The sequence below is a fragment of the Notothenia coriiceps genome, unplaced genomic scaffold (assembly GCF_000735185.1).
Source record: "Notothenia coriiceps isolate Sejong01 unplaced genomic scaffold, NC01 NC01_scaffold00006605, whole genome shotgun sequence".
Lineage (NCBI taxonomy): Eukaryota > Metazoa > Chordata > Actinopteri > Perciformes > Nototheniidae > Notothenia > Notothenia coriiceps.
In genome coordinates this window covers 313,119-331,887 of record NW_011339306.1, presented here as the reverse complement: position 1 = coordinate 331,887, position 18,769 = coordinate 313,119, and the positions used below count along the sequence as shown (strand labels likewise).

Below are 18,769 nucleotides of genomic sequence, written 5' to 3'. Positions count from 1 at the left end.
ACTAACGCCCGCGACGGACCCAGGTTCGATTCCGGCCTGAGGTCGAAAAAAAAACGCCCGTTCATCACGTCCATTCGCGACCCACCTATCACATCTCTGCACCCCACCAGTGGGGCGCGCCCCACACTTTGAGAAACGCTGCATTAAGCTGTCTTTGGCTCTTGTCTGCTGTAACAATGTAAATGTATCTCCTTTGGGACTAATAAAGCTGATTCTGATCGCAAAAACCAAGCCAATCCTTTGCTGCGTTCATGGAGCTACGTGGAAGTGGGGAAGGACAACGCTTGATTGCGGATACGTGATTTCAGATTCTAGCACAGTTTATTGCTCTTATACCTTGATTGCTGCCAACTAGGATGCTCAACAGCTTGCTTAACGGAACTTTGATGCTGGTATCAGTTTTGTTTACCACCAATCACGGGAGTATTGTGTATAGAAAGTGTGTAGTTGTATTTCTTGCGCTACCTAACATCCATGAAGGCATCATGACAGAGGGAGGGCTGTCACTCAGGGTGCCAAACTACTCTTTGGTAAGCCCCGCCCCCCGAAGCATATCAGGGTCAAAAGTCTGAAAGCGAAAAAAAAAGATCTGAAAGTGAAAAAAAAGATCTGAAAGTGAAAAACGATCTGAAGGCGAAAAAAAGATTGAAACCTGAAAAAAAAAGATTTGAAACCGAAAAAAAAATTGTTTTGAATCTGAAAACGTAAAATCTGAAACTGAAAAAAACAAGTATTCAAACATCAAAATATGTATAAAAGTGAAATATGAAAATAAATATTTTATTAAAAAAAATTGCTGAACTGAATCAAAATAATATTCAACCTGAACAATTATTTCAAATACTTTTTTTTGTTTTGAATACAACATTGTATTTTTCAAAGTTCAGGATGAAAACTTGGACTTTCAAATAAATTGTATTTTTTTGAATGATCAAAACTTATGACCCTGAAATAGCTCCATAATACAACTACATAACAGTCCGTCAGTGAACACATAAAATAGCACACTCCGTACACTAGGTGGCGGTATAATAAAAGCTGGTCACCAGGGAAACAGAAGGCGGAAGCTGTAGGTCGTCCACACCAGAAGATGGCGCTGTTAGCTTCGACTGTTAGCGCTTCGGTCATCTCTTGATTATACACGTTGACTGTAAACAGCAGCAGCTTTTTAGCATGGATTTCGATGTTGTAGCTTAATGTTTTAGTTTTTAGCTATTTGTTTTTAATGTGTTGTGGTCAGAATGTCGTTGAAACTCATGGCACTAACGTCAGCCAGTGCTAAGCTAAACGTTAGCTGCCAACGGACAGTGTTTAGCTGCTTGACTACTTTGTTGCTGTGTAGTTGATAGGGTAAGATAACTTAATGAACACAATGATAAAGTGTTTGCCTAAAGAGGTTCAGGGGAAACTTCGCTCCGGTGTCGCTCTGCCCTCACTTCAGCAGTGCGTGGAGGAGCTCATCCTGAACAGCATCGATGCCGAAGCTACCTGTGTGGGAGTCAGGATGGACATGGAGGCGTTTAAAGTTCAGGTGATTGACAATGGCGCTGGGATAAACTCCGAGGATATGGATTCCCTGGGAAATCGATATTACACAAGCAAATGCAGCTCTGTTGAAGACCTGGAGAGCCTCAAGTGGTATGGTTTCAGAGGAGAAGCCCTGGCAAGTATAGTTTCTCTCTCCACACTTGTTGAAATCTCTTCCCGGACCAGAGCAACAGTGAAAACTCACGTCAAAATCTTCAAAGATGGCAAAAGCATGGACGTGTTTGAAGGAGAGACTGCTCGACCCGCTGCAGGGACAACTGTTGTCGTTTGTAACTTCCTCCACAACATGCCTGTGCGGAGGAAGAGGATGGATGCTGTTCTGGAGGGTGAGAGGATCAGACACAGGGTGGAGGCTATTTCTCTGATGCACCCCTCAGTGTCTTTCACCCTGAAGAATGACTGCACAGTGGCCATGATGGTGCAGCTTCCTAAAGCTAGAAACACCTACCACAGGTTTGTTCAGATACACAGCCTTGGGAGAGCACAGAAACTTGGAGAAATCAGCTACACAAACGGACAGTTTGAAGTGATTGGTTATATTGGCAGAGAGGGCCACTACAACAACAGTTTACAGTTCCTGTATGTAAACGAGAGGCTGCTCCTCAAAACACGGATACACAAGCTCCTTAATTTTCTCCTACGCAGGCTGAGCAATTCAAACCCAAAAAATGACAGTCCAGATATGCAGTCAGCCGTGAGAAGTCCAAAGACCAAACGGAGCCAAGACCCCCATGGAGTGTACGTCATCAATATGAAATGCTCTTACTCAGAGTATGATATATGCCTTGAGCCTGCTAAAACTCTAATAGAGTTCAAAGATTGGGATGGCGTTTTGCTGTGCATAGAAGAAGCAGTGAAAGCTTTCCTGAGAAAGGAGAACTTGGTGGCCGTGCTTTCTCAAGATGACTTTGACAAAGCACCGGCTGAATTGTTTGGCACTACAGTTGAAGAGGGGCATAACACTGGCAATGTTGGCCAAGCAACAAGCAGTGCTTCCACACTAGATTGCAATATTGGAATGAAACTGGCATCTGATTCTGTCCATCGAAAGCGCCAAGATGACTGTGTATGTGAGGAAGATGTTAGCAGGGACTCTGGTCAGGTGGAGGGCAAAGAAGAGACTGAACAACAAAGGAAGGAAAAGAGAACCGCAAAGCAGTTGGAAAGTGAAGAGGGCATAAATAAAGGTGTTAGATGTGAGCCATCCTGTGATCTAGCTAGACTCAACCCTACATCTGATATTAAGAATAATGTAGAAGAGGAGTCCAGTGAAGCTGGCGAAGGCTCTGACGTTTTTTGTAAGTCAAGTTCAGTCGTAGAGCTAGAGGGTGAAAAGCTGGAACTCTCAAAAGAAAATGACATGTTGATAAACAATACAGACTCAAACGGCAATGAGACTTTACTAGACTGCTTCGCTCCACAAATTCAGCCTGACATGAACTATATTGAGCAAATATTACCTGACTGCCCGGGTACAGGAGGACATCATCACACTTTAGTAAGTAACAGAAAGATCAGTCTGTCCGATCCATATATCCATGAGAATCTGCTGACTCAGGACATGTCACAAAAGTCAGTATTTCAGCAAACACCTGGGCAGATATGTGAAGAGAGATGTACTGCATTAAAACGCAGAATCTCACTGGAAGCAAGGCAGGACAGAACTGGTCAGAAACAAGACTTCACTCATATCATTCGCTCAAAGATTCCCAGGGTTTCAACGTCTCAAAAGTTGTCTTTATGCAAGGATTCTGGATCGCTTGAACGATTCAGAAGAGTGTATGGTGAATCTGATGAACTGAAATTACCCTCTCAGGAGAATGCAAATAGATGTTCTCAGTCCGACGGATTTGTTATGTATTCGCAGAACAATTTGCTTTGCCAGAAAGATCAGCGACATGTTGGAAAAGTGGAAAAAGAGAAAACCAACAGCCCCCTAACACTCTCAGCATTCACCAAGTTAAAACCAGCCTCAGTGCAGAATAGAGGCAAAACATCTTTGGCAACTAAACTCTTCCAATTGAAACACCAGAGGGCAGACCATTCAAAAGTATTACCAAAGGACAAGTGTCTCAGTACTGGTAACGATGACCCCCAAGACGGCAATAACAACGAGCATCACTGTGAAACCGCTCTGAATCCTGAGGCGCTCCCGGTTTGCAGTACACATCCTCTGGCGGCTGAGGGGGAAGAGGCCTCAGGTGACTGGCTCCATCACTACGAAGCATCTGTGGGAAAGACGGTGTACGTCAACAAAGTGACCGGGCTCAGCCGATATGACGACCTGCCTCCTGAAGAAACAACAGTGCGCTGTACGTCTGATGTCACCAACATGGCCGTTAGTGTCATCAATAAAATGGGTGAGCCACTTCTTTGTTCTGTGCATGTGATTTTGACATCATAGTGACTTGAAGTAGCATTTAACATTAACCAAGAATACCACTTCACTGTTCCTTAAACTGTAGGGATGGAGTACAGATGTTACCCTTTTCAGATGGATCTAGTGTTGCCCTTCCTACCTAAATCCAGGACGGAGAGAGTGATTAGTTCAGGGCTTGATGACAGAGGTACAGAGGAGAAAGACAGACTGTAGACATAGGGAGGGATATAGGGAGCCTAAAACTCACACAATATATCGAATGAATGTCTGCTTTTTGTGATCAAGTATTATGTTGTCTGTCTTAACAGGTGCCAATACCGAGAGCTCCAACTCACTGACGACGTTGTACTCAAAATGGAAAAATCCTGTGTTCGTTCGCCCTCCTACGGTAAACAAAGCTTGTGTGTTTAAAAGTTTTGAAAAACTTTTCTTGTATCTGTTTTTTAAAATTTTATTATTATAATACAATGAATAATACAATTCAAGGGCAAATAGACTAAATCAAAACATAGGTGCAAGATATGATATAGAAGTGAAAATAAAAATGGAGACCAGAATAAGATTGAGGAAATGAGAAAAACAAAAGGTTATATTTTTGTGAGCCAATTCATTTAATTAAAAGGGTTTCAGCTGCGGTTTAAATATATTTACATGGTAAAAAGAAAAGCATCTATGCCTTTTTTCTTTCTTGTGAATTTAAATGTTTTGATTAATTTTGAAAAATCTATGTCATTTTGATGCAGTTTTTAACGATGCATTCTGATCTCTCCCGTGCCAACAGGTTGGTGTGGACGTTACGAGCGGACAAGCCGTGGGGCTGGCTGTGAAGATCCACAACATCCTGTTTCCTTACCGCTTCTCTAAGGCCATGATTCACTCAATGAAGGCATGTGTCTCTCGTTGTTCCCTTTTGAATGTTCTGACATTCATTATAAAGTGCTCTTTATAATGCCATTTAACTTTCGTTGATGTAGGAAGTCATTGTTATATATTTACCTCATAGGTTATTCATCAAGTGGATAAGAAGTTTCTTGCATGTCTTATCAATACGAGAGACGAGGAGCCTGCAGCCTTGACTGGAACTGAAGGTAAGGACAGGAGATTCACAGTTTTTTTTTTGTTTTTTTTTTATCAGCATCTCATGGACTTTTTATTTATCCCCAGGAAACCTTTTGGTGCTGGTGGATCAACACGCTGCACACGAGAGAGTTCGACTTGAAAATCTAGTTGCAGGTAAAACAAAAACGCTCCAAGCACAGTTTTAACACGGAGAAAGACATGTCAAATTAGCAATGCTGTTGTTGCAACTCCATCGTGATACCACAGTTTAACTGTATGTCCTGTCATAGATTCTTATGAGGAGGACCCAGATGCACCGGGGCAGAAACGTCTGTGTTCATCAACTATTCTGCCTCCTCTCGAGATCACTGTAACAGAAGAAGAGCTCAGGCTGCTCAGGTGTGTTTGATTATCTGTACAGTACACGAGCAAAGGAAAACTCCTGTTAAACCAGTACACTTACCTAAAGGCAGATACTACCCAATTTGAGAATATAAATATTTTGGTAGAAACATTTTACCCAACACGAACTGAACACTCAGTAGCCTTATTGACGTGGGGGATAGTCAGGCCTCGGGTGTATTAGAAAACATAGGACAATGTCACGTAATAAGAGTATAACCATTTTTAAATGTATTTTGTTACAGGAAAATACATACATTACAACATTTAACAGACATGAGCCTCACACAATGACCTCTAATGTTAGTGAAATTCACTTCAGAAGGCAATTGTCATTCTTCAATTTACAGAATAATCTACACTCTTGCCATTGGCTAAGCTTTAAACGTTTGAAACACACTTTCAATATTGTTGTGGGCTGTTATTTTTTGTTTTGCCCCACCAAGCTTTTCTTGCTCTTAAACGCTTTCTCTTTAAGTATTAAAATAAGCTGAATTCTGAGATGTACAGACAAACTTGACACTTCTTTTGTTCCAAACCTGTTTATTTCATAACATGGACATTATTACATTGGCATGGTTTTATCTCAGTGTTTTTTGTATTGCTTATGTTGGTGAACCTTTGCTCTTCAGATCATGTCAGGGACATTTGCGGAGTCTGGGCCTGGAAGTGAAGTTCTCACAGGTAGCGGAGCCACAAGTGTTTGTTGGGAAGGTACCACTTTGCTTCATGGAAAAGGAGAGTAATGAGCTCAGGCGGGGGAGACCATCTGTTATCAAGACTATTGTTGAGGTAAGAATAATGAAAACCTCTTATCTATTGTTTTATGTTTCCATCCCCTTATGTTAACCTCTTTTTCTGTCATCACTCGACAGGAGTATCTACGAGAGCAAATTGAGGTGAGCTTGGAAATTTCTTTACACCCCCTAGACCTTTTTGTGGGGAGAAACCATCTTGTGCTACTCGATAAATGGTGAATTGTCTTGTTTCTTTTTCTTTGTCTCAGTTACTCCGCTCCACGGGTAGAGTGAGAGGAACTCTGCCTCTCACTGTGCTGAAGGTGCTAGCCTCCCTAGCATGCCATGGTAAAGTCAAATGACTTCTCTCCCTCCTTCTTTTTATTACTTGATGATTCCATAAATGTACCCACTGAAAACGTGTCTATATATATTTGTATTTAACAGGTGCCATCAAATTCAATGACAGCCTGAGTAGAGATGAATGCCACAGTCTGGTGGCCTCCTTGTCCTCCTGCCAGCTGCCCTTCCAGTGTGCCCACGGCCGTCCATCCATTGCTCCCTTAGTGGACACCCTCCATTTGGACAAAGATGAACAGGTACTAAAATGGACTTAACTTACTACTAAATGTACTTTCAAAGGTATTTACAACACAGCTATCTGGTGGTGACGCAGCATTCTTGTCTCCTGCAGGAATTACAGAAACCCAACCTCCAAAAGCTGAGAAGAATGTATAAAGCATGGCAACTTTATGGAAATAGATAAGTGGGTGTGTATTTTATTTGAAATGTGTTGTTTATTGTCAACAACATGAATCATAACTCAGAAAAATTACCTTTTTATTAAATGGCTTAATTTCCCCCCAAAGCACTGCAGCTGTTAACCATTTGTTTTTATACTTAAGCATCTTTGAACTCATAGGAAGACTTTGCTATTTATACATAACATTCTGTCGAAAATGAGCTACAGTTAGCTTCGTAAGTACATAGTTTGAACACCAGTTTGATTTATATACCATGGGGAGCACGAAAAACAATATTCAGAAAATGTATAAAAGCAGAGATATTTTTTTTTTTCAAATGACTTCAAGAATAAACATTGATAAATAGTGTTGCATTATCAGATACACAGAAAAAGGCACATTGTAGCGACTGTGTAAATGTTCCCAAAACAGAATTCCTCCAGCATTCCTCAGGTTGCGCTCCAGAAATAATATTCACTCAATCAACTTCCTGGTCTTGAAAAATCGTCTCAAATAGAAAATCTGCCACAGGGCCATAGCAAGAAAACCGAAGATGGAGATAATGTTGAAGTGCAGCAATCGCGTATGGGTGGACTCTGTTTGAAAAAGAAAAACGCAGTTAAATAAAGTCAAATTTGTTAAATCTTCAGTCAAATGGATAGCTTGAGACAAAACCAACAATTAATCACACAGAGAATAAAACTGCTGCAACCCGGTTTCAAACCCTCAAGCTTGTTCTTCTCCTGGCTTCACCCCAAACAGAGGGTAATTTCCATCTGCTGTTCAAGGCAAAGCACACATTGAAGTAGCCAAAGCAGGAAACTTAAACCCACAGAAAGCTTTGGGAACTTACCTATACACTAAACATATTGCTCTCTTAACTTACTGTTTGTTTGTCTCATTTCTTTCTCTCGTTTCTTCAAGTACTCAAAGTCAAGAGAGAGGTGCTCAAGATATTTTAGCGGGGGTCAGTTTCTCCACTGGTTTAATCTAACAGAGAGGTTACAATGGTTATATGTTTGAGGTTACAACATTTTACATGTATTTATCAGTAGTGGCATGATATCTGACATTAAAGTATTAACATGGTCTCTCACCTCTTCCTCAGTCTTCATTCCCACGCCATGCTTTATGTTCAGTTTGAGCAGTTGGTCTGAAACCGTTCAACTACCTAAAGTCAAGCATTAATGGCATATTGTGTTATTTGTCAGAAAATAATTTGGATTTTGCATCACTTGAGTCACCCCAATCAAGCATGATTGGCTTCCATTGTGGATCACAAATAACTTATAAAGCATTTGTCCATTGGAGTTGGAATACTCCCTCTCCCGCTCTATTTAATGGACAACTTTCTGTATTTCTTTCATACTATTTTAAATCATATATTTTTACAACACCTCACTCACCCATTGAAGATGTGCTATCGAAGCAAACCTCAAAGTGGTCATGATTTTCTGTTATGAATGAAAATGTCCCCTTTGTGGCATTCTCCTTGCTGTACAATGTATCACCATAATTATCGGTGATCTGAGGAAAATGTAGTTGTATTTTTAAACTTGTATTTTTGATATACTTTTATTAAAGTTGTTTAATAAAATAAAAAACAAGAAAAAAACAGTCTAAGTTTGCCATATGTTACACCTGGTGTGACATGTTCACATACCTTCAAATTAGTAATAGTGTTAGGAAGTTGGCTGACTTCGTATTCGCCTGAGACTAGGGATGGGAATTTGAAAGCAAATGTATATTCAAATATTCGACCCCCAAAAAAACAGTTAACCGATTAACCGAAATGTACATATCCTATATAAAATAAAATAAAAATGTGGGAAATGTTTTTACAAACACATATTTTTTATTTTGAAAGATAAATAAATATGTTCAAATAAGTATAGAAACCAAGTCGAATTTGTCAAATGTATTGAACTGGTGATCACAGTTTGAACAGTTGACAGCTATAGGCCTACAGCTTTCATGCTTAAAACATAACTTGGTTTTCTGATGGATTTTGACGTAAACGCGAGTGAAGTATAACCGGACGCGAGAGAGAGAGATCAGCACCTGCAGCTCTGCCCGCTGTGAGAGACCGGTGAGCGGAGCAAAACACACCTTTAGACCTAACACATTTAGCTATGGCACTGTCGTATACATTGAATTATTCCATTTGATATATGTAATCAACTTAGGCACCCCTCCCAATAAAAATTACAATAAAAAAATTACAATAAAAATATTCATAACTCATATTCTCATACCTGAATAATTTCGAATATTCGATTAATCGTTCCCATCCCTACCTGAGACCAGCACATCTTTTTGGATATCTTCTTGTAGACATTTGCTAAAATTGGTCGGCAGTTAGAATGTGATAGAAAACACTCGGTGCAAAAGGACAGGTGTCAGCAGGATAACGCAAAGTCTAGACATGCTGCTTTATTGTGATGAGAGTGAACGATGATGCTGCTGCTGCTGCTGTCAAATTCAGCTCCCTCCCTCCCTTGAGTTCCGGGTCATGCCACGTGACTTCTCCGCCCCCACATGTCCAACCTCTCCTCTTCAACACCTCCTCCCCAAGTAAACAGTTGAGCATCATTTCATTATGACTCTGATCTTTGGAAAGCCAGCCCCGAAGTACTAAGTTTATCCAGAGCTCCGTCTAAAATACGTTTGGTATGTTGTTGAAAATGAAATAGAGAAAGGAAATGTAGTTAGTCTGTTAAATGAGAAAAATTAACGGACTAAACAATTAGTAGGCTACAAATTATATTCGACATTCAATATTTTTGTAATGATCGTGAAAATGCTTCGCGTCGACCTTGAAATGAAACTATGTTTTACAAGATAAAACGAAATCAGTGGATGCTGTTTGACTTTGTATTAACTCTTACATGCTTTAGTATATTTCACTCTTGATTAAATGAATGCACCAGGACATTAAGATTTAATCAGCCTGAAAAATGGTAACAAGGCCTATGCCAATTTATAAATAGACTCACGTTTCTCACCCCACATTGCATTCATAAGCGGCCGATATTTGTGAATGGGAGTGGAAACAGATATTTGGCTTTCGTGTTTTGAAGAGGTTATTTCTGAATCTGAGGAATAATTTAAATGTAGCATACATGGAGTAAATATATAAAAGAATAATGTTTTTAAACAACATTATTTTACCCCGAAATATAGACCTGCGTGGCTGTCAGTGTGACCACCCTCCCCCTCAGCAAGATGGTACAGTCTTGGTTCATTCATAAAATTCTAGCAGAGCATAAAAGGAGGGGCTTGCATTCTAGTCGTCCAGATACCAGGTATATACCTGGAGAAAAGACTCGCGCCGCTCTGCCCAGCCGGAAGGCCAGAGTCATATCTGTCATTGATCCGGACTTGTGTATTTATTTCCTCGTGGTGTATCATAACAACCTGCCATGGATTCAGCCTTCCCCACTTGCCGGACAGAGTCTCCTGTCGGGACGCTCTTCCAGAAGACGCCCGAAGAGGCGAGCTCTCCAGCCTCCTCCTGCTCAGAGAGCAGTGCAAAGGTATGAATGGCTTTGTTGATCATACGTTCAACACGCAGCCCGGCACGCGCACACTTTACAATCAGATTAAACATTTTAAATGTGATCACACACTGAATTATTTTTAATATACACGCGGTGGGGGAGGGGGGGGGCGGGGGGGGGGCTGATTGATACGATTTTATATTAACTGGCTGCGCTACATATATATATTTTATATATATATATATTGTTTACATTTTATGTATATTTGTGCAAGAGATTAGTGCTGACGGAAATGTGAAGATATCGCTGTTGTTCGGGTTGTTATGATTCCGACGTCCTGGGACCAAATGCGAGCGTGTTGATGCAGCGGTTCATTGAGAAAAATAAATCCATTCAGGAGACTCCACAGCATCTCTGCGTCAGTGTTGACGTCAGAAACAATGATAAAGTCAAATATTGATCTGAAGAAGGCTATTTCTGGTTGGCTATGTGTCAAATAGATATAAACCATGCAGGCTCCCCTCTATTCAGACTGATCATATTATTGTAGATGTCATTGATGACTGTCATCACAATAAGATATAAGTATAACACTAACAGCATAGGAATAGATTTATTAAACACATATTTTTCCCTTTTTCAGGATCTCTACCAAGACATGATTGTTGAAGACACTCCATTTGTTCCAACAGTCACTGCAATATCCTCTACCCCTGATTTCCAGTGGATGGTCCAGCCTACGATCATTACATCTGTCTCCCCGACTGGGAGGCAGCAAGCCAATGAAGCACAAAGCTCTCACCAGGCAACACCCAAAGAGGGTGGGAATAAGGGAAAAAATGGTGCCAGAAAGGGGAAAACAGAGCAGGTAGGTTAGCTCAGAGGATGTCCATCAGCCATTGGACAGAATTGTGTAAATTTACATATGCCAATCTGAATTCCTTGTGTGCCTCAGTGCTATTGTACATGATCCTCTTGTGCCGTGTGCTGTCTGTGTGCCTTCCTTAGGCAGTCAATTTATATTCAGGTCACAGCAAGTCTGCAACAATGGTCTATTTTTAGACGCATTGCAGCGAAACATGCTTTTGCCATTCTTTAGAGGGCCAATTCGCAACGGATGTAGCGGATTAGAGGATGATATGGCTGGATTCTTCAAGGTAATAACTGAATTATTTCTCTCTCATCTCAGCTGACTCCAGAGGAGGAAGAGAAAAAAAAGATAAGGAGGGAGAGGAATAAAATGGCTGCAGCAAAGTGTCGCAACAGACGGAGGGAACTCACAGATACGCTGCAAATTGTAAGTAAACAATGATGCATTTACTCAGCTGTGTATGTGTGTTTTTTCAATGTGGATGATTCCTTATGTCGATCTATCTGAAGGAGACAGACCAGCTGGAGGAGGAAAGAGCAACCCTGGAGACGGAGATAGCCAACCTCCTCAAAGAGAAAGAACGTCTTGAGTTTATCCTCGCCACACACAAACCAATGTGCCAGATGTCAGAGGAGTTGGAGTGTATTTTCCAGGAGCCAGCAGAGTCCCCAGAACTATCAGCCATTCCAGATGAGAACAGACTTCCAGAAGATGGCACCCAGGAAGCTCCTTCGCTCCAGGACATGGACATCCCCAGTGATCCGTCCACAGCCATCTCTGGAAACTCCAACATTTTGCTGTGTGAAATCAACATCTGCGATCTGGAGCCCTCTCTGGACATTAAAGAGGGGCTCCTGGAGAACATGTTACCCAGTTTCGAGGAGAGAACCCCCATGGAGACGGCTCGATCGGTGCCAGACATCGATCTGAGCAGTTCTCTCGGGGTCTCGGACTGGGAGACTCTGTACAAGTCTGTTTCCAGCGACCTGGAGCCTCTCAGCACCCCCATAGTGACCTCCACCCCCACCTGCAGCAGCTACCTGTCTGTGTTCACATTCGCTTGTCCCGAGCTGGACTCTCTCACAGAGGGGCTAGGCAGTCATAGAGGCGGAGGAGGCAAGGCTGATTCTGTGGATCTCCTCAACTCCCCTACCCTCCTCGCCTTATAATGCACAGAGGGAAGTGATCTGTGTGATCTCTCTGTTCTTTCTTCTGTTTGCAGGTTCCTGACTTTAAAATAATATGAACAACATATGCCACAGTGTGCTGTAATACTTCGAGGAATACATTCATGAAATGTCTCGTGTTCGACTAAGCAAATATATAAGCTTTTTTCCAGATGCATAACCAACAGAGTGATGTAGCGAAAAAAGCATGGTTTTTACTTTTAAAGCAGGGACTGAAGTAAGTTTTGATTTAAAAAAACGCATGCTGAGAAATTCCAAATATTTTAAAAGCGTATATATATCTGATCTGTTACTAGATCCAAGATGTAATGTGGAATTGAATGTATCAGTATGGTTTTGTGTTTTGGTGTGAACAGTGTATTGATTGCTGTAAATGTTGTATTAACATATTCATCCATGTTAAGTACCTGCATACCTCAACATCATCCACTGTGGTTTGACCTCATTGAAAGTTTTCCATGAAAACATCCAGTGCTATACTATATATCTTATCAAGATGTAACTTATGATTTATTTTTTTACCTTTCAGACTTTTTGGTTACATTTAAGTAAGAATGAGCATTGATTGCTTATCTATGCTGCTGAATAATTACAATAAATCTATATTCAGAGTGGTATTGGCTGCTGGTGTTTGCAATCTGTCCCTAAACAATCAATGACAAGCTGTTGAATGCTAAAATAACAAATCCAAAAAAAATCACAATAATTAAACTCTAAAACAAAACGCATAGTATGCAATGAATATGCAAGGAAGAGTTGTGGTAAGAAAAGTAAACCTCCAGTCTTCCTATAACTTAACAAATAACAAATATTTTGCTTTTGTATTTTGGTATGATCCATTTTGCATGTGTTTTTGTGTTGACTGTATTTTCAGCCCAGGCCCTATTCTGTGGTTGCAGCATGCAGCCTCAGTGTTTCTTTATGGGAGGAGCGGTGCAACTTCCCCACTTCTGCCCCCACTATGTACTTTTTTACATCCCTGCTTACGTTTGGCTGGCATAGCCTAATTTCCGCATTCCCAAATCCTCCCAGATTGGGATCACGTTTAAAACCGGGCTGATGCAACGATTTCCACTTTTTAAAATCTACTCTCGACCATCGGCTGACCAGAAGAGAGGACATTTGTTGCACCTGGGATCAAAGTCAGGTCGGTATTCAAAAGTTTCAAAAAACGGGAGCTGAATGTTTTCTACATACCAACAGGCTCATTGGCGCGCGACGCATAGGTCATCACCAGCACAATTTGTGAACAGGCAGCGAAGGGCTCTGTTTTGTTGTTACAGTAGTTAAACGGTGTTTTTCTGCAGTGTTTTCGGTGTTTAAAGTAGACCTGACGTCTTGTTGAGCATGCTACCGAAAGATATGTTTCTTTTGTGTGCATGCTCCTCTCTTACACAGAACCACGGTGTGCACAATTTGGAACAAAATGTCCTTATTTAGTGATGTCTTTCCTTTACATTGGGGTTTTGCATTGATTCTTAAAATGTGTTTTAATCTGGGGCGAAATCCGGTGTGAAAGAAAAGCTGTTGGGTTTTTATCACTGCAGCTCTGTGATGGGAAGACTAAGTTACGTAAGATAAATGCCGCACTGAAGAAAAACTTCCGCTTTCAATTTGACCAATGGCTTCAGTATGCACGCTGCCTGCAACACACTGAGGGCGACTGAACATAGTGACTGCACATATTCCGAAAATAGCTAAACCTCATATCACTTAACAAACCTGGGGCTGTCATGTAAAAGTACATAGGAGCAAACACATAACATTGATGCAGTTGTATCAGTATTGGCTTCTTGGATCTTCATGGGCAATATATAGTTACCATAGAGAATGTTTAATACAATTGTTCAAAATTATAGCTGCACTGTGGATTATTATACTCAAATTGCCAGCCATTGATCTATGCTTGGGAGTTCTTTGTTGGAAAAATGTGTTAATTTGGCTTGTCTTCATTAATATTTCCAACATTTTTCAAATGCCTGTAACCACAAATGACCTCCTTTTTTGTCATGCACTATTTTTAAGACCCGTGTTCATGTGCCATAAGCATGGCCCGCAGAGTTCTACTTATTGACCTGTAGTTTAGGGAAGTGTGAAAACTGAAAGTAATTCCCATGTAGGATTCTCATGTTCTCTGCATAACTATTTAGTAGATACATCTTTTGGCTTACTCTTCCCTTGTAATTCCCATGGATTTGTCTACACAGGCTGTTTCTGTGGTGATATTTATACCAGATGTTGCCTGTTTATTCGTGTAGTGTCGTCTACAGGTCCGGGAGTAATTTACCTCAGATAGTCGTTTTTGGCTGCATCATGTGCCTTGGAAATTTGCTGAGCTAATTTCCTGAGTCTCTTGTTGGCGTTACTCTGACACCTCTCTCATTGTCTTTGGATATATTTAAATGTTCATGGTCAGCCTTTTCAAACGAGACATTTGCCAGTGATAGCCCTAACATAGTCAAAATGTGTGCTGTGCAAACATTTAAAGTAAACAGTGTCATCTTTAATTTGTTATGTGGTTAAACTAAACAAGCTAAATTTGGGTTTATACTTTACCACATTATGCAGAACTTTGGCAGCCACATTTTGCTCCCTTGAATTAAAGTCTCCTATAGAGGAAAACGCGGCTAACGTGGATTTCTTGGCGAAGGCTATAGCTCTCCTTGGAATAAAGGGGAATTTGTCTGAGTCTGCTTTATACACTGTTGTTCATCCCTCTTTAGGCCGCTGGGAGTACAAGGTAAATTCTTGCCAAGATTTCTGTAAATGGTTGTATATTCACTCGGAAAAAAGAATAAAATAGACTAATGAGAGCAGCCTCAGCATCCGGTTCCTATAACAGACCAGCAATTCATCACAGTAATGTACAGTAACAAGGTCTGACTGCTATATAGAAGCAGTGCACCTCAGGCAAATGCCTCATTGAAGCCATGTTACAGACTGTAGTGACACTTACATGTTTATTTGCTTCTAATTTGTTATTGTAAAATTACTTGTTCTACCCACATACCACAGTATGCCCCAGTTTACCATAACAAGCAGAGCAGACAGAATTGTATTTGTTTTTCATTGATCTGGTTTGGTTTCTGTCTGAATATGTCTTCCATTTTTCCTCTCTGCCTCCTAGCTGTGGTCCCGACCGAGTCTGACGCGATGCCAGGACAGATCCCAGATCCCTCTGTGACAGCAGGCTCCCTGCCCAGCCTGGGCCCCCTGGCTGGGATTTCAGCCACCACACTGACTGACAGGCTCAAATTTGGTGACTTCCAGGAGTACGGTACAATGCTGTCCCCTCTGCACTTCCTGGACAGTCTGGGGAAGAGGCCCATGGTTATCAAAACAGAGGTAAAGGAAACATTGAGAAGCTGACCATGTAAATATAAAAATTACATTTTTGAGTCCTCACTCCTCTTTGAAGACTTTTTTTTTAACTGACTTTTGAACATTTGGGGGATTTAGCCACAGTGACAAAAACAGATGTAACAAATCAAATACAGTAATATCAAATGCATCACAATGATTCTAGCGTAACCAAGTGTAAAATGTGCCTAATATGAAGTGGTGTAAAGTTACTAAGTACTGTACTGTAAGTACAGTTTTAAGGGACTTGTACTTCAAATTGTTGCTACTTTAAACTCCATTAAGACTAGTTGCACCTTTACCAGCTTTGATAACACTTTAATGCATCAATATTTATAATCAAAACATATAATATATATTATTCTGAATAATCTGCATAATGAGTACTTTTACTTTTGGTACTTTAAGTATATATATATGCCAATACTTTTGTACTTTTACTGGATTCGCATTCTGAATCCAGGACTTTTACTTGCAACAGAGTATTCCTGCCCTCGGTACTTCTACTTTCAGTTATGTACAAGATCCGAGTACTTTTCCCACCTCAGCTAATATGTCACAAACAACTTTGCCTGAAGTGAAAGCACCATTTCAAATAAAGCATTGTCATAGCTTAATCAACAGCTCCACCTAGTGGACATAGTGGGACATGATATTGTTGTCAACTACACTTCTTGAGTTTTCCCACCATGTAGAAGTAAAAGTATCAATTTCAAACCGTAATATAAAAACATAGTCATTAGCGTTTAAAGATTAAAATTGAAAATAAGACTAAACTTAGATTGAGTTATTTTTTGTAAAAGTTATACACTCTAACTTAGTAATAGTTATTACATATTTCTACTTCTTTACAGTCATGTTAAACCGTTCAAACATGCATACTGTGACAGTTCTACATCTATGCAAAGCTAGAAGAAAATAGAAAACGTAGGAGTATTTCTATTTTGAATCTTTGTTCTCATTCATAAAGATAGTGAAGAAGGGATAGAGTCAAATGACAAAACAAAGTAGGTGAGACGATATGGTTTTTTATCATTTTGTACACAGGCATTGACAATGTGTCCCAGGTCCATCAATACTTAACATCAAACCTTTTTTCCTGCACTGTTATTCAGAGAGATGAAGAGGTTGACAGGAGGAAACGAAGGCGGGAGAAGAACAAAGTGGCTGCAGCACGATGTCGAAACAAAAAGAAGGAGAGAACGGATTATCTACAACAGGTAAGAGCTGCCAAAACAACATTTTCTACATTTTCCTCATGTTTCCCCGCTTTATTAACATCTTTTCATCTCGTCCTCTCACAGGAATCGGACCGACTAGAGATGTTAAACTCTGACCTTAAAGCCCAGATTGAGGAGCTGAAGCTGGAGCGACAGCAGCTGATCCTCATGCTCAACCGGCACCGCCCCACGTGCATCGTCAGGACAGACAGTGTCAAATCCCCGGAGAGCGAGGCCAACCCTCTGCTGCAGCAGCTGGAGGACAAGTGAAGATGTGACAACTTTGTACAGTTTACAGTTGACGAGAAGCAGCCAACTAGCAGCACTTAGATTTTGGAGATCCAGCCATGGCCTCCCACCCTGTCTCACAGAGCAGTACACCACGAAATGAACACTTTGTTGGCAGTTAAATCAAACTTCATTTTGTTTTTCTCTCTTGCTTTCCCATTTATTTCTTGTTGTGGTCATCTGAGTTCCAGCCACTATCAGTATGAAGTTAAACAAAATGAAATTACCCAACATATTACCTTATCTTTTTGATGGATTTGTACTATATCTCTTCTTTGCTTCAGCCATCACTTCACTTGTAGAGCAACTCTAATTTTAGCAATTCATCTGGTGGTTTATAAATTAACTACTTTTATTTGCTATTTAACAGCCTTATGTTTAGATGCAAGATCCAACTGCTTTTTTCACAGCATTTCAATTACCTGTCCATGTGAGTCAGTAATACAATGCTTAAGTCATTAGGTGACACATGGTTACCTTTTTTTTGTAATGAGGAGTTGCACAACAGTTTGATCTATAGGCCCCAAAGCTTTGCTTTAGTTACAATGCATTCTGGGAATCATAGGACCTTACGTGAAATGCAACTAAGAGGGCAACAAGGTAGGCTTAAACTAAGTTGTTGTTTGCCCCCTCAGTTAAAAAAAATAAGTCTTAATTTTTCTAAAGCATGTAATCACACCCAAACACATTCAGAAGCCTTTTTTCTGCATAATAACTTTCACAATTCATGACAACTTCTGTACTTTCATACATTTGGTGGCATGGCGGATGATCCTTTTCTTTTTTCCTATGTCCTGGCGCAGGCGTCATGTATGCATATATTATATATATGGACTGTTTACATTGTACTTTATTGTATGTTACCATATTGTTACAACCAATTTTATACTTTTGTATATGATGTTATAAGCATATAAGCTATTACAAAATACAATTTTGCATTTTCCATACAAAATAAATGTTTAGTTTGTTTATTACTGTCCTGCAAAATTGAAAACATGTCAAACATGTCTTATATTTTGGGTATCCTTTTCTTGACCAAACTTTAAACGACACCATCGGTTGGCCAGAAGCATTACAATGTGGAGGATTTGCGTTATTAATCTACATATTTGAATGTTTTCCATGCATTTGTTATAGGTTCATTTCTTAACAATTTAAACTTTAGCTAATATGCCTAACACGTTAGGACACGCTGCACTAAGTTTGGTTATATTTATGTGTGAGGTTTCCCTGATCACAATGGATCCTGCAAAAGTAGAGCTGTTATTATATTTAAAATTATACCAGTGGGAAAGATGGTCAAATTTAATCTGTGTCTTATGAAGAAAAGGTATGTGTTTTATGTGTATCTCAGTCAGCACCAGTTTCTCACCTTGCTTTCACCTTTTTATTTTTCTTGAAATCAAATGGAGACTGATAGTGTAGTGAAATGTCATGTTCTTGAGTTTAGATTTCACATATCCTTCCCATT

At 40.2% G+C, this 18,769-nt stretch overlaps 3 protein-coding genes across 6 annotated transcripts; all 3 read left to right on the top strand.

Annotated features, from left to right (window-relative positions):
• Window positions 1-1,120: 1,120 nt before the first annotated feature.
• On the top strand, window positions 1,121-10,384 carry mlh3 (mutL homolog 3 (E. coli)). 4 transcript variants are annotated; one of them, XM_010769183.1, is made up of 13 exons: window positions 1,121-3,908; window positions 4,014-4,115; window positions 4,237-4,316; window positions 4,710-4,814; window positions 4,932-5,016; window positions 5,093-5,161; window positions 5,278-5,386; window positions 6,022-6,181; window positions 6,265-6,288; window positions 6,396-6,474; window positions 6,574-6,725; window positions 6,821-6,896; window positions 10,302-10,384. In XM_010769183.1, the coding sequence occupies exons 1-12, from the start codon at window positions 1,364-1,366 to the stop codon at window positions 6,890-6,892; spliced, it is 3,582 nt and encodes a 1,193-aa protein (XP_010767485.1). In that variant the 5' UTR covers window positions 1,121-1,363; the 3' UTR covers window positions 6,893-6,896; window positions 10,302-10,384. The 4 variants fall into 4 exon arrangements, with proteins under 4 accessions (XP_010767485.1, XP_010767486.1, XP_010767487.1 ...); XM_010769184.1 differs by having other exon boundaries at window positions 6,821-6,892; window positions 10,302-10,378; XM_010769185.1 differs by lacking the exons at window positions 4,014-4,115; window positions 10,302-10,384 and having other exon boundaries at window positions 6,821-8,478.
• LOC104943718 (proto-oncogene c-Fos-like) lies at window positions 9,828-13,036 on the top strand. Its single transcript, XM_010769187.1, has 4 exons — window positions 9,828-10,405; window positions 11,013-11,237; window positions 11,559-11,666; window positions 11,750-13,036. The coding sequence occupies exons 1-4, from the start codon at window positions 10,292-10,294 to the stop codon at window positions 12,407-12,409; spliced, it is 1,107 nt and encodes a 368-aa protein (XP_010767489.1). The 5' UTR covers window positions 9,828-10,291; the 3' UTR covers window positions 12,410-13,036.
• A 329-nt stretch (window positions 13,037-13,365) lies between these two features.
• Window positions 13,366-18,269, top strand: jdp2a (Jun dimerization protein 2a). Its single transcript, XM_010769182.1, has 4 exons — window positions 13,366-13,574; window positions 15,555-15,772; window positions 16,903-17,007; window positions 17,092-18,269. Exons 1-4 carry the CDS (start codon window positions 13,487-13,489, stop codon window positions 17,275-17,277), a joined length of 597 nt encoding a protein of 198 aa, XP_010767484.1. The 5' UTR covers window positions 13,366-13,486; the 3' UTR covers window positions 17,278-18,269.
• Window positions 18,270-18,769: the final 500 nt, after the last annotated feature.

Bases quoted from the DNA above. Each gene is read 5' to 3' on its own strand.
- mlh3 (XM_010769183.1), top strand. From the start codon at position 1,364: ATGAACACAATGATAAAGTGTTTGCCTAAAGAGGTTCAGGGGAAACTT. The intron at 5,162-5,277 runs GTAAAACAAAAA...GTCCTGTCATAG, and splicing joins ACTTGAAAATCTAGTTGCAG to ATTCTTATGAGGAGGACCCA. The intron at 5,387-6,021 runs GTGTGTTTGATT...TTTGCTCTTCAG, and splicing joins GAAGAGCTCAGGCTGCTCAG to ATCATGTCAGGGACATTTGC.
- jdp2a (XM_010769182.1), top strand. From the start codon at position 13,487: ATGCAACGATTTCCACTTTTTAAAATCTACTCTCGACCATCGGCTGAC. The intron at 13,575-15,554 runs GTCGGTATTCAA...TCTGCCTCCTAG, and splicing joins GCACCTGGGATCAAAGTCAG to CTGTGGTCCCGACCGAGTCT. The intron at 17,008-17,091 runs GTAAGAGCTGCC...GTCCTCTCACAG, and splicing joins GAACGGATTATCTACAACAG to GAATCGGACCGACTAGAGAT.
- LOC104943718 (XM_010769187.1), top strand. From the start codon at position 10,292: ATGGATTCAGCCTTCCCCACTTGCCGGACAGAGTCTCCTGTCGGGACG. The intron at 10,406-11,012 runs GTATGAATGGCT...TCCCTTTTTCAG, and splicing joins GCTCAGAGAGCAGTGCAAAG to GATCTCTACCAAGACATGAT. The intron at 11,667-11,749 runs GTAAGTAAACAA...ATCTATCTGAAG, and splicing joins TCACAGATACGCTGCAAATT to GAGACAGACCAGCTGGAGGA.